Genomic DNA, 13616 nt, shown 5'->3' on the forward strand with positions numbered 1-13616 from the left:
AAGCAAAAACTACCAGAGGATTGATAACTTATATTATTCAGCTCTGAGCATAAGATGCAGGGATATCATTTAATTAGGAAGAAATAATATAGGGTTATAGTAAAAATTTTATAATTAATGTTTTTATCTAATGATGTATGTAAGATATACATACAATATACTAATATTAGCCTATAGCTGCTGAACAAGGCACACTAAGCAGCTAAAGAACCCTGGGACTTGTTAGAGACTGTGAGTACATGCTAAGGCTGCTCTGTAATTGCTAAATGTGCAAGTAAGTAACTAATCCTTTTGCAGTATTGACTACAAAGTATTTATATATGTCACTGTTATTTACCCTCACAAATTTGTTCCATTAAATTTGTTTCTTTTCTACTCTGCCAGCCACGTACTCCGAGTGACGCTCGCCGCTTTTACACAGGCCGCCCGGTTCACCTGGACAAGATGTTGATGAGCAAGGTGAAGGTGCCCCACACCTTTGCCATCCATTCATACACACGACCGACAGTGTGCCAGTACTGCAAGAGGCTTCTTCGGGGGCTTTTCAGGCAGGGGCTTCAATGCAAAGGTTAGTACAGACAAAGATCTTGTCTTGAAACCCATGTCTGGATGTCAAGTGTTATGCAGATTAGCAGCTAAGTTTAATCAGTTTGCACGTGATTGGAACAGATTGTGTTTTATTTCCCTTAGACTGCAAGTTTAATTGCCACAAACGCTGTGCATACAAGGTTCCTAATGACTGCCTTGGGGAGACCATTGGAGGTAATGGAAAAGTTAAAAATATCATCTTTTCCAATATGTTTGACTCTTTTAACCTTGCATGTGCTTGATTTAAGTATCAATTAAAAAGCTGTACATTTGCATTGTAAGAACCAGGTTACTTTAATCATCATACATGATTTAACAAGACAGAAACTTACTGGTATTAATGTTTTTATCTTCTCAGACAACAGAAGTAACTGTGGTAAGTGTCATCAGTGTTCCACATGGATGCATGTGAAGTTGTGGTTCTTCGTGATAGCAGAGGTGGCAGATGTACAAAAATATATTACACAAGTAAAAGTGCAAGTAGTTCACAAGAAGTACCACTTTTAGTTCTTTGCTGAAGTTGAAGTATGTCTTGTAAAGAAAATTAAAAAATTAAGTTAAACATAAAACAAATGAATAGAGCTAATTTTAAAAACTGCAATGTACTTAAGGTTTCAAATAAATGTAGATGAGTAAAATTACAATAAGGTGGAAATACTCACTCACTTGACACTTACAATACTCACAATACACTTGAGAATACTTGAGTAGATGTATAGTACTTAATTACTTACCACCTCTGCCTAATAGTTGTCTTGCTAGCAGTCATAGAAGTAGGGTTGTTTTTTTTTTTTTATTACTTATTTTTTAAATATTGAAATTTTTTTTGCCCCAGACATGTTGAGTCCCACCTCAGACCCCGAAGTACCTATGGACTACACAAGTGATTATGACACCTCAGACAAGTCTTCAATGGATGACTCAGACGAGACCTGCAGCATCCCTGGGTCCTTCTGTCCTGAAAACAACCAGGACGGAACCGGTGGAGACCAGAGGTACAAGGAAAACATCTAGAAATAACTACAAATACATAATGTTCCATAAAGAAATGTTATAGAAATACCAGAAACTCAAACAGACATTTTTCTTCTTCTAGTGTTTACATTCCGTTAATGAGGGTCGTACAGTCGGTAAGACAGACAACCCGTCGATCCAGTACGGCTATCAAAGAAGGATGGATGGTTCACTACAGCAATAAGGACACACTGGTAAAACCTTTACTTATGATTCCCATGCTGCTCTCTCTTTGTATCTTTGTCACTGCTGTAGGAGCTGAACACACAGATTTAAGTGAATGTACTCTAGGTGCATAAAGTCACTTTCTTCGCTTATATTCTGTATTCACCAGATGTTCTTGTAACAGATTCAACCTTGATTACTGGTCTCTACCTTTATTGCTTCCTTTTCTGTTTTATTTATGCATGTTTTTGAGTGTGTGTGTGTGGGGTGGGGGGGGGGAGGGGAGATAAAAATGAATTTGAAAATTGATGAGGCTGAGTCATAAAACACAAAACAGCACTCAGCAGATATGTGGTGAATTCTAGCTAAAAGCCCATTATCTGCCTGTTTTTATTATCTAAATATGTCCTCAATCAAACTTTGCTGCCTTCGTAGTCTTTTTCTGGCTTTCATCTGTGGCTGAACTAACACTCCTCTTTTCTTTCACCTTTGTTCCTTTTCTCTTTCTCTCTTCTTCTTGCAGCTTGTGCTCCTGCTCATCCTTCTTCTCACCTGGCCACTCTTCTCTTCCCCTCTGCATCATTTCATAAGATGAAATGCTTCCATGTTGAACTTTGAACTTGAGCTCTGATCCACGGCCCATTTTTTATTTTTTTTTAAACCCTCTCAATGTCCTCCCTTTCTTTCGTTCCCCCACCCCATCCAACCCAACCTCAACAGAGAAAGAGGCACTACTGGCGTCTAGACTGCAAGTGCATCATTCTTTTCCAGAACAACACCTCCAACAAATACTACAAGGTAAATATTGTTTTACAAGCACTGATTTCAAGCTATGATTTGAAGTGTGCAACCTTTTTTTAAATTTTTTATTTCTGCATCATTGCTTCATTTGTTTGCAGGAGATCCCTCTGTCTGAGATTCTGGAGGTGCGTCCTGCAGGCAACTTTGCTCTTGTTCCCCCAGGCACAAACCCCCACTGCTTTGAGCTCATCACAGGGAATATATGTTACTTTGTGGGGGAGGACCCCAACACCATCCCTTCATTGTCCCCCAGCAACCCCCAGACTCTTCCCCAGACACCTCCCTCACCCAGCCAAGTGGCGCCCAACAGTGGCATTGGGCGTGAGGTGGCCAAGGCGTGGGAGAGTGTGATTCGCCAGGCCCTCATGCCAGTCATCTTTCAGGATGCACCACCAGCTCAGGACAACACAACTCACAGTAAGTTGAGAACAGCCAAATTAAGGTGATGCATTGTTGTTCTATTTAATATCTGGCTCATCGCAGCATGAGTTTTAGTGATGAGCATATCACTTTAATATGCCAAAAAATGTGCTGTTGCCACATCATCAGCCAACTAGGTAGCTGAGTAACACAAAGCCAAATGTGAACAATCAAATTGGCAGCATTAATTGAATGAGTCCATTCTTTATTTCACTGGTTGGTGGCCTAATGTTTGAATATATTGGGTAGAGAAAGGGCCCACTCTTGGTTATACTGCCAAATTTAGCATGTTGAACTGAAGTTGAGCATAGTTCCCCCCCCCCTTTTTTTTTCTGCCTCATAGTAGATGTCAGGCATTAGTTGTTGGTTATACACAACCTTCAAGTCACGATAAAACTGTGCAACCGGATGTTGTTATTTCAGGACAAGCTTCTGTCAGCATATCTGTGTCCAACAGTCAAATCCAAGAGAACGTGGTATGTTACCTTTCCTTTGGACTAAAATCCTTACAGTGCCTACATATGAGGTTGATGGTTAATGTATGAAAAATTTATTTCCAACAGGATATTGGTACAGTGTACCAGATATTTGCCGATGAAGTGCTAGGATCTGGGCAGTTTGGAGTAGTCTATGGAGGTATGTATGAAAAGTACAATGTCAAGTCAACAGAGTACTCTTGACAGCTCAGTATGCAGTAATACATTTTCTATTTTGGCATAAACACGGCCTAAAACATGATCCAAATGAAAAAATTCATTCAAATCTAGATAAAATAGATAAAAATGATAAAAATCCCTTTTATCATTTTTATGCAGAAGTAGAGAAAATTACAAAGTGATCGCAAACAATCATGTGCCACTGTATGTCCACACTAATGTGAGGTTCTGTTCATGACCACAAATGTTACCAACACTCCATGTCTTCACCAGGAAAGCACAGGAAGACGGGAAGGGATGTAGCAGTCAAAGTCATCGACAAGCTTCGCTTTCCCACCAAGCAGGAGAGCCAGTTAAGGAATGAGGTGGCCATACTTCAGGTAAATCCATAACTGCATCCATTAATTGGTGCTGTTTGAACATACTGCACACACTAAAACCATAAACAGTGAAGGCACTTTGGTATAAAGTAGCTTTTTCATCTATAACTCGAAACAGTGTTTAGTCCTCTTTGTCCTGCTGTTACCACAGAGATGGAATTTACTGCAGCCACTCAGTTTGTTAATGGACTTGTTACTTCTGTTGAGCCATGAAGTCTGGCCTGCAAACTTCTAAGGCTTATAGGAAAAAAGTTAAGCAGCTAAAAACATAAATATTTAATAAACAACAATATTATATCATTTGAAAAAATTAAACCGTATGAGGTTTTCTTACTTCTGCAGTGGTAAATGTTAGGTGTTTGGGGTTAGGAAGAGGCAATAATTCAAGTGAGGCCCACAGTAAGCTAAAGGATCAAAAAACTCGTTAGGGTTTCAAAATTAAAGGTGAGCAATTATGACTATGAATATTATACATTTTCCGATGACTACATCGTTTGAAATCAAGGGCCAAAGTTGAAAGCACAGGTCAGCGTATACAGTATCACTTAGGATCACTGGATACTTGATGATAATAATAACAACAAAAATGATCTCTGAACTCTTTACATAGTAATGTAAAGAACTTACAGATTTACAGAGAAAACCCAAATCCCCCTTGAGCAAGTACTAAGTATACAATGTTTTATTTTTTTTTCTACATTTCACTTTCATTGGAATTAAAGACTACACCTTTATGGACCATTTCTGGAGAAAAGTACACACAAGTTTCTGTGGTTCCTTTGAAAAATAAATCTTTCAGTCTCTGATTTAACTAAAATGTTTTTTGACATGGCAATGGGAAACCCCATAATCACCATGCTTACAAGTGTAAAAGGCAAATTTATGAAACCACTGACATGAATAGTTTGGGGAAACATCAGCTTTGGCTTTCTCTTCTAGTAGCGTTCTACCTCCAAAGAACCGAAATGTCAAATTGCAACGTCAGAAATGTGAGAACTGCCTTCCACAATTACAGCTACCAGTTATGAATCATTTAACATATCACAAAATAATTTTAGATTGGTCAGAGTAATATTTATTTGTAATATTGATTTTGTGTATATTTGAATTATATATTTTACTTCAAACTAAATGATGATACCATCGCTTTTTGGGAACACAGTCTTTCAACTAACTGTGTTAGTCAATGTTTACTCAATATGTACTTTTACTCAATCTGTACTTTTACATTTTACTACCAGTGCTTTTGTAAAGATGTGGGGAAGTCCACATTCAGAAAAAAAGAAATTCAGAGTTAAGCAATGGAACATGTGTTTGGGGAACTGAAAAGGGAAAAAAAGTGAAGTAACCTTTTTTTCCCAAGGTATGTTTCTTAACAGATAATTAATTGTTAACATCAGTTTACATCACAGTGAAAGACAATAATGTTCATTTTGGGTCAATTTCTTGCACAAACCAAACAAAGACCCCAAAAAAGTATGTGAACAAAGGAAATATGCTATTAGCATAGGATGGATAGTGTCTGTAGAAAGATATTTATTTTGTGTTTATACTATTACGAAAGAAATGTACTAGAGCTTCACTTTCCTAAATCGCCAGGTTTGTCTGGCTTAGGATCATGCTTAAATATGCAGTGCACGCACACCAGCAGATGGAGGCAGAGGAACAGCAGCCTGTTTATTTGACGTCTGCACTTGTTTACTACTCTGGCTCTAAATGGCCTGACTTACACTTTAGCTTTACAGGTCCATTTTCTTCAGGCTCATAAGGCAATGCCACAATCACCAGGTAGACAGTGAATTAAGTTTTGAAAAAGTGATACCTGTCTGACTTATATTAATATGAATGTGAATAAGATTCCTTCTGGGTAATATTCTGTGGCGTTTTTTAATCCATAACTACATAATAATCAGTTTTTCTGTTTTGCCCGGTGGGTTTCATATTCATCCTGTGGTTGCTGACACTCTGTTTCTGTTGCTTTTTGTTCCTCCTTTCATCTCACTTCGTCATGCCGTTCTTGTCTCTCCCATGTAATCTGCTCTCTCAATGCTTACTGTCTCTGTCAATACTGCACTCCCATCACTCTCCTTTTACACTTGCTATTTCACCCTCCTCCGTAATTTTCCAATTTCCTTATCGTCCACCACCTTTTTCCCTCCTCTCTCAATCTCTCTCTCAGAGTTTACGTCACCTGGGCATTGTGAACCTGGAGTGCATGTTTGAGACCCCAGAAAAAGTGTTTGTTGTGATGGAGAAGCTACATGGTGACATGCTGGAAATGATCCTCTCCAGTGAGAAAGGCAGATTGCCTGAGAGGCTCACTAAATTCCTCATCACACAGGTGTGTATGTGCTGTATACAGAGATAAATGATGCAGCATTGAAAGTGTTGCTGTTGTGTTTGCAGTCATGATGCATATCAAATCTGTCATATTTGAATGCAAATGTGTTTGTATTTGGTTTTGCTTTTGCCATTCACATAATTCATACCCTGTTTGTGTGTTAGTCGGATGCTCAATTCCTGATACGTGTTGGTATAAATATGTATTTATGTGTGTGAAGATTCTGGCAGCTCTGAGACATCTGCACTTTAAGAACATCGTCCACTGTGATTTAAAACCTGAAAATGTGCTGCTTGCCTCTGCTGATCCGTTCCCCCAGGTACACACACACACACACACACACACACACACACACACACACACACACACACACACACACACACACACACACACACACACACACACACAGAATTTATGATATTCACACTCTGCAACGAGCACTTCAAAGCACTTTCAAGCAAGTGTAGTTGCTCTGGTATGTAGCAATTTATGATTTTCAATTGCTCCACAGTCATTTCATCTTCCTTTCTTATACGTGCATCCCTAAATGCTACCTGACTCCCCGCTCACTGTTTACTTCTCTCAGGTGAAATTGTGTGACTTTGGCTTTGCCCGCATCATCGGGGAGAAGTCTTTCCGTCGTTCGGTGGTAGGAACCCCTGCATATCTTGCCCCGGAGGTTCTACTGAACCAGGGCTATAACCGTTCACTGGACATGTGGTCGGTCGGCGTCATTATGTATGTCAGCCTGAGTGGGACATTCCCATTTAATGAGGATGAGGATATCCAGGACCAAATCCACAACGCGGCCTTCATGTACCCTCCCAACCCCTGGAAACAGATCTCCAGTGATGGTAAACACAGAAGAAGAGGAACGAGAGAGCAGTTTCATTGTTAGACAATACAGAAATGAATCTACATTTATATTTTTTTCAATCAAGCATTGTTCCTGTTCATTGCATCCTATTTCTACCACGTCTACATGTAAAAAGAGAATTGTTAATGAGCAGTTGGCATCTTACACATGACTATTATAAAGTATTTTTGCTCCTATTGTGTACATTTGTGTTTCCAGCTATAGATTTGATCAACAACCTGCTGCAAGTTAAGATGAGGAAACGCTACAGTGTGGACAAGAGTTTAAGCCACTCATACTTACAGGTAGCATACAGAAACTACATGCCTACACACACCCAAACCCAGTACTGAGTGCAGAGTGATGCACTATAAAGGCATTAAAGCCCTTTTATAAGGCTCCTCAAACTGAAATTCCCACTTCTTATTTCTCAGGACTATCAGACATGGTTGGACCTGCGGGAGCTGGAGACTAAACTTCGTGAACGCTACATTACCCACGAGAGTGATGACAGCCGCTGGCAGATGTTTGCCCGTGAACATACTCTGCCTTACCCTGCTCACCTTGTGCCTCCTCCTCCAGCACTGGGCTCTGATGACGAGGAGGGCGGGGAGGACGCCGATGTACAAGGTCTCACTGAGAGGGTCAGCATCCTCTGACCAAGGACAGACAGAGGACTCAAGCTCATTTAAAAAGGAAGAAAGTGGGAGGATGAGATGATCGACCTAGAACCTGAAAGAGACACAAAGTTGTTCAGATTTGTCCAAAACAGTGTCCAGCTGTTTAAACTTTTACAGCGCAACATTTGTCAGCCCTTCGTTTCATCGCAGTAAATCCCATTTCTCTCCTCCAGCTGGAGGTCGTCCGACGTTCCTTCTAATCACTTTACCCCTGTGATTGTTCTTCCTTTTGTTAAATTGTTTGAATTGTTGAACTCCTTCATGAAGAAGACTACTCGACTCTGTTTCACATCACCCGTGCGTCTGACCTGCAGGAGTCTTCACAGGTTAAAATTGGAGTCATACTTTAAATCAGAAATTGTCACAGGAATGAAGGAACAGCCTGTTCAAAGGGAAGCAGAAAATACCATTTCAACCCTTAGAAGTCAGGATAAAGATTTGGTGTGTGTGTGTCTGTGTGTTTTAAGTTGTTTTTCTTAACAGATAATTTATTTTTAACATCAATTTACATCCCAATGAAAGAAGTAATGTTGATTGTGTCATTTAATTGGACTGTCTGGAATCACAGTCGCTCTTAAGTCTCCAGAGTGATAAAAGACTTCCTCTGTGCTGGTAATTACTAATATGCAGGCCTTGCCTCAAACCCATTTGTATTCACAAACACATTCTCATAAATATGTCCTGTGGCGAAAACTGAATGTATTGATCTGCTGACAGAAAACCTTCAAGTAATTACCACTAGTTTTGAGTCACATTAGACTTTTAATACAAAAGAAAATAGATGTGATTCAAATTATGTCAATGCAGGTTGACATTAACTCTAGCATCTAAACTTCACATTTCTACCTGCAGCTCACAGAACATTCGATATTAGCCTCAGTGGCTACTGCAGAATGGTGAAAATGGCTTCTGTCGCACTGAATTAACCACCCTCGCTCTCATCTATTAACATGGTAAATAGTGTGTCCTCGCAGTTGCCCGATACCATTCAGGTAGGTACAGTAATGGTGGTGTAATGTTCAGGAAATATCCAGGTATTATGGCTAATATCTACATAACAGCACAGTAATAATGGAGGGGCTAAAACCTTGTTAATAACACGGTAAAAGGGGTGTTATATTTCCATAATAACCCAATCACAGTGTGGATTGGAAACACATATAATAGCAATAACATTTTTCTTAATTATCTTGGGCAACATGACAACCCCTCGACCAAATAAAAGCCACTTCAACTTTAAATATCGATTGCTTATACAAAGCTATTAGCTGGTTATGATCTAGCAATTATCATGACGTTAAATCGTTTTATAAACATAACCTTTTTACCTCATTATTGCAAAAATAGAAAATGTGCTATTACATAGATATTAACCTTATAATACCCTGTTATTTCCAAATATTATCCAATTATTAGCCTACCAACTGTAAAGTGGTATCAAAATTCAGATACGGTCAGTGATGACTGGTAAATGGAAACAGTTCTAGGAAGACCAGACTTCTCCCTTTACTGTAAGTGCACAGATTGGGTAACTGTGGTTGCTAAACTAGATTTTGAAGAGTTAATGTAGTTCTATTATTGACTATTATGTCAAAATGTTGCATGTTTCTGTGAAGTAGAATTATTTAGACACAATATGAAATATATTGTACTTATGATGGTTTCTATACTTGTAACCTGAAGTTATGTGTAGACTGTATAACATGTTTGAAGGATGATTGTAGACTTTGTAACAGATGATACAAATTTTGAACAATATTCTCTTTGTGTTGGAAGTTTTATTTATTGTATAATTCATTTGTACATCTAGACATGATCATTCTTAACTTGATCCCAAGAAAACACGCGCGCACAAAAGCTAACAGACAGTCGTAACTACTAAAATACTTGTCAGTCATAGACATATTTTTTTTAAGTTAAGAAACACAGACCATTACTGTCACTCAGGTTTTCTATAGCAGCAGACATGATAACATGTGACAAGGGCCACTGCAGCATTAAATTACTTCCAATACTTTTCCTCAGAGCCTTATAGACTGTTTTTTTCCCACCCTGAACCAGAGCAGATTATAGCAGAAATGCTGACTGTAATTTGTGGTTACATGCATCACCGCGCCATGAGTGAGGTATTAATTTTCAAGGATGCTTTCACGTGGATGCATGCAAGAAAGACTCAATATGATATCGGACTTATGTGTGTATGTAAGCACACACACAAACGCACTGCAGCTGGAGCTATTCACACTCCCATTCACACCTATGAGAAACTTTGAGTGACCACTTGACCTAACACACCATGCACAAACATTAAACCAGTTCACGTTTACAAAAAAAGTATAAATGAATGTGTGTCAAGTGAAGAATAATGTAAACAATATTACAGCAGGTCCTGCACATATATTACACATCACATAGTAAGTGGCTCTTTAAAAGAACCTTGAGGCTATGGAGGCAAATAGTACAATTCTTTCCATTCTGTGATGAGCACACTTCAGCCAGCTGCTATAGCGAAAGTGCACCCTTTATCCTCCCACCCTACATCCATCATCATTCTCAGATGATCCAAAATGATACACTCGTTCTCTCTTTTCCATTTATTTTATTTCAGGTATTGGCAGGTTTATCACTATCCCATCAGGTAGACCTCTCCAGCAGAGATGTTTCATTTATTAAGGACAAATGACAGACTCAAACCTCAGAGAGACTTGTAGCTATCAATAAGCCTTTATTTAGTTAATACGATTCAGTGAAAAACAATGCTCATTCAGTTTCCCATTGAAAGCAGCAATAGCAGTGTATCCATTCAGGTCTGAGTGATGCATGACCATGAGGGGTGAAACGTGCTTCTTAAATAAAAATATACCCTGTGCTTTCAGGTGCAGTAGCAACTGGTTTCAAGGTTGAATGTCTGTCATGAATGAAAGCATTTTTGATTTATATAGGTCCATAAGTATTTGAACAGTGACCGGATTTAACCATTTTGGTTCTGAACACCTCTACAAGGCATTTGAAATGAAATGGTCAAGATGTGCCAAAAGCTAAAACTGTCAGCTTTATTTTAAAGCTTTCTTTAAAAATCAAAAACACAGTGCTAACTACCAAAGGAATTACAACCATTATCATAATCCTAAATTAAATCATTAGTTTTAATATTTGGTTGTGAATGCTTTGCATGGAATGCCTGAAATTTGAATCCCACAGACGTCGCCAGATGCTCAATTTCATCCCTGGTGATTGCTGCAGAAAGCGTAATGCATGCTCAGCTGGACTCAGGTCAGGTAATTGAGTTGGCCATAACAGTAGATTCCACTTCTTTGCCTTTCACTTCTTTCACTACCAAATGTCTTCTCGAAACTGAAGTTGGGGGTCACTGTGAGGATGTAACAATTTTGGTAATAGCACTTTTGTCTGAGGAACCAACCAATCATTCATCCCAAGTGTGTCAGGACCATTTGTAGAAATAACTCCACTGAGGAGTCAGGCGACTTTGAAATTGCATTACTTTTGGGTCCAGGCATCAAAATGGCAGCCAGATCCAAAGTGTATATTTCACCCCTAAACAGTCAAAAACACATCAACAACACTGTGCAAACATTGTGTTCATTTTGGCACAAAATCATCAGATTTTCTGTCAGACTTTAGGCAGACTTAGTTTTAAAAAATTGCCTCATTTCATTCATTCATTCACTCAGCTGCTGGTTCCTTCCTGCAGCCTTTTGTTACGCAAATGCACAGTTGGATAAAGCTGATTAGAAACATGTTTACACATTTCTCAGACAAAAATCTGCCTAGAGAAACCAGGTTTCCTTAATTCCCTACCCCGATTTCAGAAACCAGTTTTCCTGTTAACGTGACACTTAAGAAATCAGCTTTCCTTTGAAAGCCGACCCTAACCTGGTTACTTAAGTCCATGTAAATGCACTGAAAGAGTCACACAAAACAAAAAAAGGTTGACAGATTCTTCCAAAACCTAAGCAGTTAACATGTAGATTACTTGAATTAGTAATGGTAAATGGTCTGCACTTATATAGCGCTTTTCTACCTATTGGCACTCAAAGCGCTTTACACTGCTTCTTATTTACCCATTCACACTCACAATCACACACACATTCATACACCGATGGCGGAGCTGCTATGCAGCTGGCCAACACTCACCGAGAGCAACTAAGTTGGGGTTCAGTGTCTTGCTCAAGGACACTTCGACATGTGACAGGAGGAGCCAGGGATTGAACCAACAACTACAACAACTGTTATTGATTATATTTGAGTAACATTGTGATCTGGCAGTGGTAAGTGCTTTGGAGTAGTATGGTTGATGTTCCCGGTAGGCAATTTTATGGACAGTTAAGTTGGCTGAGACAAAGCGACGCTCAAGGGCCCGCCCAGCTGGTTTCATCTGTCGGAGCTCCCTTGTAAACCTCGGTGCAGATTTGGAGAAAGTGACCACACGTGATCTAACAGGAGCATGGGCCTCAAGGATATGATATGTGGAGGTTATAGTTGTCCACTAGTTCAGAGACTGAGGGTTGAGTTGTGGGACAATGGAGAGATTCTTGATGTCAGCGTTTAAGTGAGAGATTTATGTTTCTCAGATTCTTGAACCGGATACAACACTGTGGGTTAGAAAGCAGTTTATATAGTCCGGAGCCTGGAACTTGAGCAACAATCTTGCAAAATATAAGTGCAGGAAGAGGGTTTAAATACTTTAAACTGAGAAACACAGTGCAGCTGGTTAGGGGTGAGTTCCTGGGGAAATTGCACCTAAACAAACAAAGGGCGGAGCCAGACAAACAGGAAGTGTAGGATCTGAGACAGAGGACGAGTTAGTGACAAAGCAATGCAAAACCAAACACAATCAAAGTATGACGTGATAATAACAAGACCAGACTTTTAGCTTTTAACGGCCTGTAAACATCTTTCTTTGTGCCTGTTTTTACCAAGTGAGAAATGTGGGCAAGCTCACACTCATCATGTCCCAAAGACTGAGAAAACTATGCCTTAATTTCATCCAATGCTAACTGATTTAGGTCCCACTTTCTTTAGGCATCTTATCCTTCATTTAGTAGTAAGCAGAGGCAGATAGGACAGTAGGGAGAGAGAGACAAGGACAATTCTTGACTACATTAAAGTGGTACATTGCTCTTATTTTCTATTTGCACTGTATAGCAGTAGAGGTACTGTAGTCAGCCAGTGTTGTACCAGGCACAATGCAGTAATGTGGCATCCACTGTAGCCATCAGGCCACCCGTACACTATGTAATTCCCTTCATTCTTGGTTAATAGATAGTTCAGGAGGCTGCAACCAAGCTGCTTTAGGTGTTTATCAATGTTCTTTCTAGATAAAAAAAATGCACAAATCCACTCTAGAAAACGGAGTAACGAGGACATAACACATGCTTGGCCATGTAACAGCTGAACATCTATTTGTCTAATTAGTTCCGAGCACCTAAAACTAAAGTTCTACAAAAAAAGACACTTAAAAGGACCTTGACTGTTTCATTTCAAATCTATTCTTTAGCCAAAACAATGGGAACTGTGACACTATTGACATGTGTAATTGTGGATAAACAAAAGCAATAATGCACGTGACACTCAGCAATTCTGCTTAATTTTGGCTTGATGAACTGTGCTGTCATTTCTTTTTTTCCATTTAATCCCTCTTTCATGCTATGTGGTTTGCTGAACCAATACAGGATGATAGTGGTGAGTTTATTT

At 39.2% G+C, this 13616-nt stretch overlaps 1 protein-coding gene across 2 annotated transcripts in view; it reads left to right on the forward strand.

Annotated features, from left to right (window-relative positions):
* prkd2 (protein kinase D2) overlaps positions 1-9661 on the forward strand; it is a 31192-nt gene extending 21531 nt beyond the window's left edge. The window contains exons 5-19 of one of the 2 annotated variants that reach the window (XM_067507558.1): positions 385-568; positions 691-762; positions 947-964; positions 1424-1583; positions 1685-1796; positions 2488-2565; positions 2667-2985; positions 3412-3464; positions 3552-3624; positions 3918-4024; positions 6204-6365; positions 6586-6684; positions 6952-7219; positions 7441-7526; positions 7656-9661. In XM_067507558.1, coding sequence (XP_067363659.1) covers positions 385-568; positions 691-762; positions 947-964; positions 1424-1583; positions 1685-1796; positions 2488-2565; positions 2667-2985; positions 3412-3464; positions 3552-3624; positions 3918-4024; positions 6204-6365; positions 6586-6684; positions 6952-7219; positions 7441-7526; positions 7656-7880 — 2016 coding nt within the window. In that variant the 3' untranslated portion in view covers positions 7881-9661. The remainder of the gene's footprint in view (positions 1-384; positions 569-690; positions 763-946; positions 965-1423; positions 1584-1684; positions 1797-2487; positions 2566-2666; positions 2986-3411; positions 3465-3551; positions 3625-3917; positions 4025-6203; positions 6366-6585; positions 6685-6951; positions 7220-7440; positions 7527-7655) is intronic. The other variant, XM_067507559.1, reaches the window with a different exon arrangement.
* The last annotated feature ends 3955 nt before the right edge of the window (positions 9662-13616 follow it).

This window comes from Channa argus, chromosome 6 (assembly GCF_033026475.1).
Source record: "Channa argus isolate prfri chromosome 6, Channa argus male v1.0, whole genome shotgun sequence".
Lineage (NCBI taxonomy): Eukaryota > Metazoa > Chordata > Actinopteri > Anabantiformes > Channidae > Channa > Channa argus.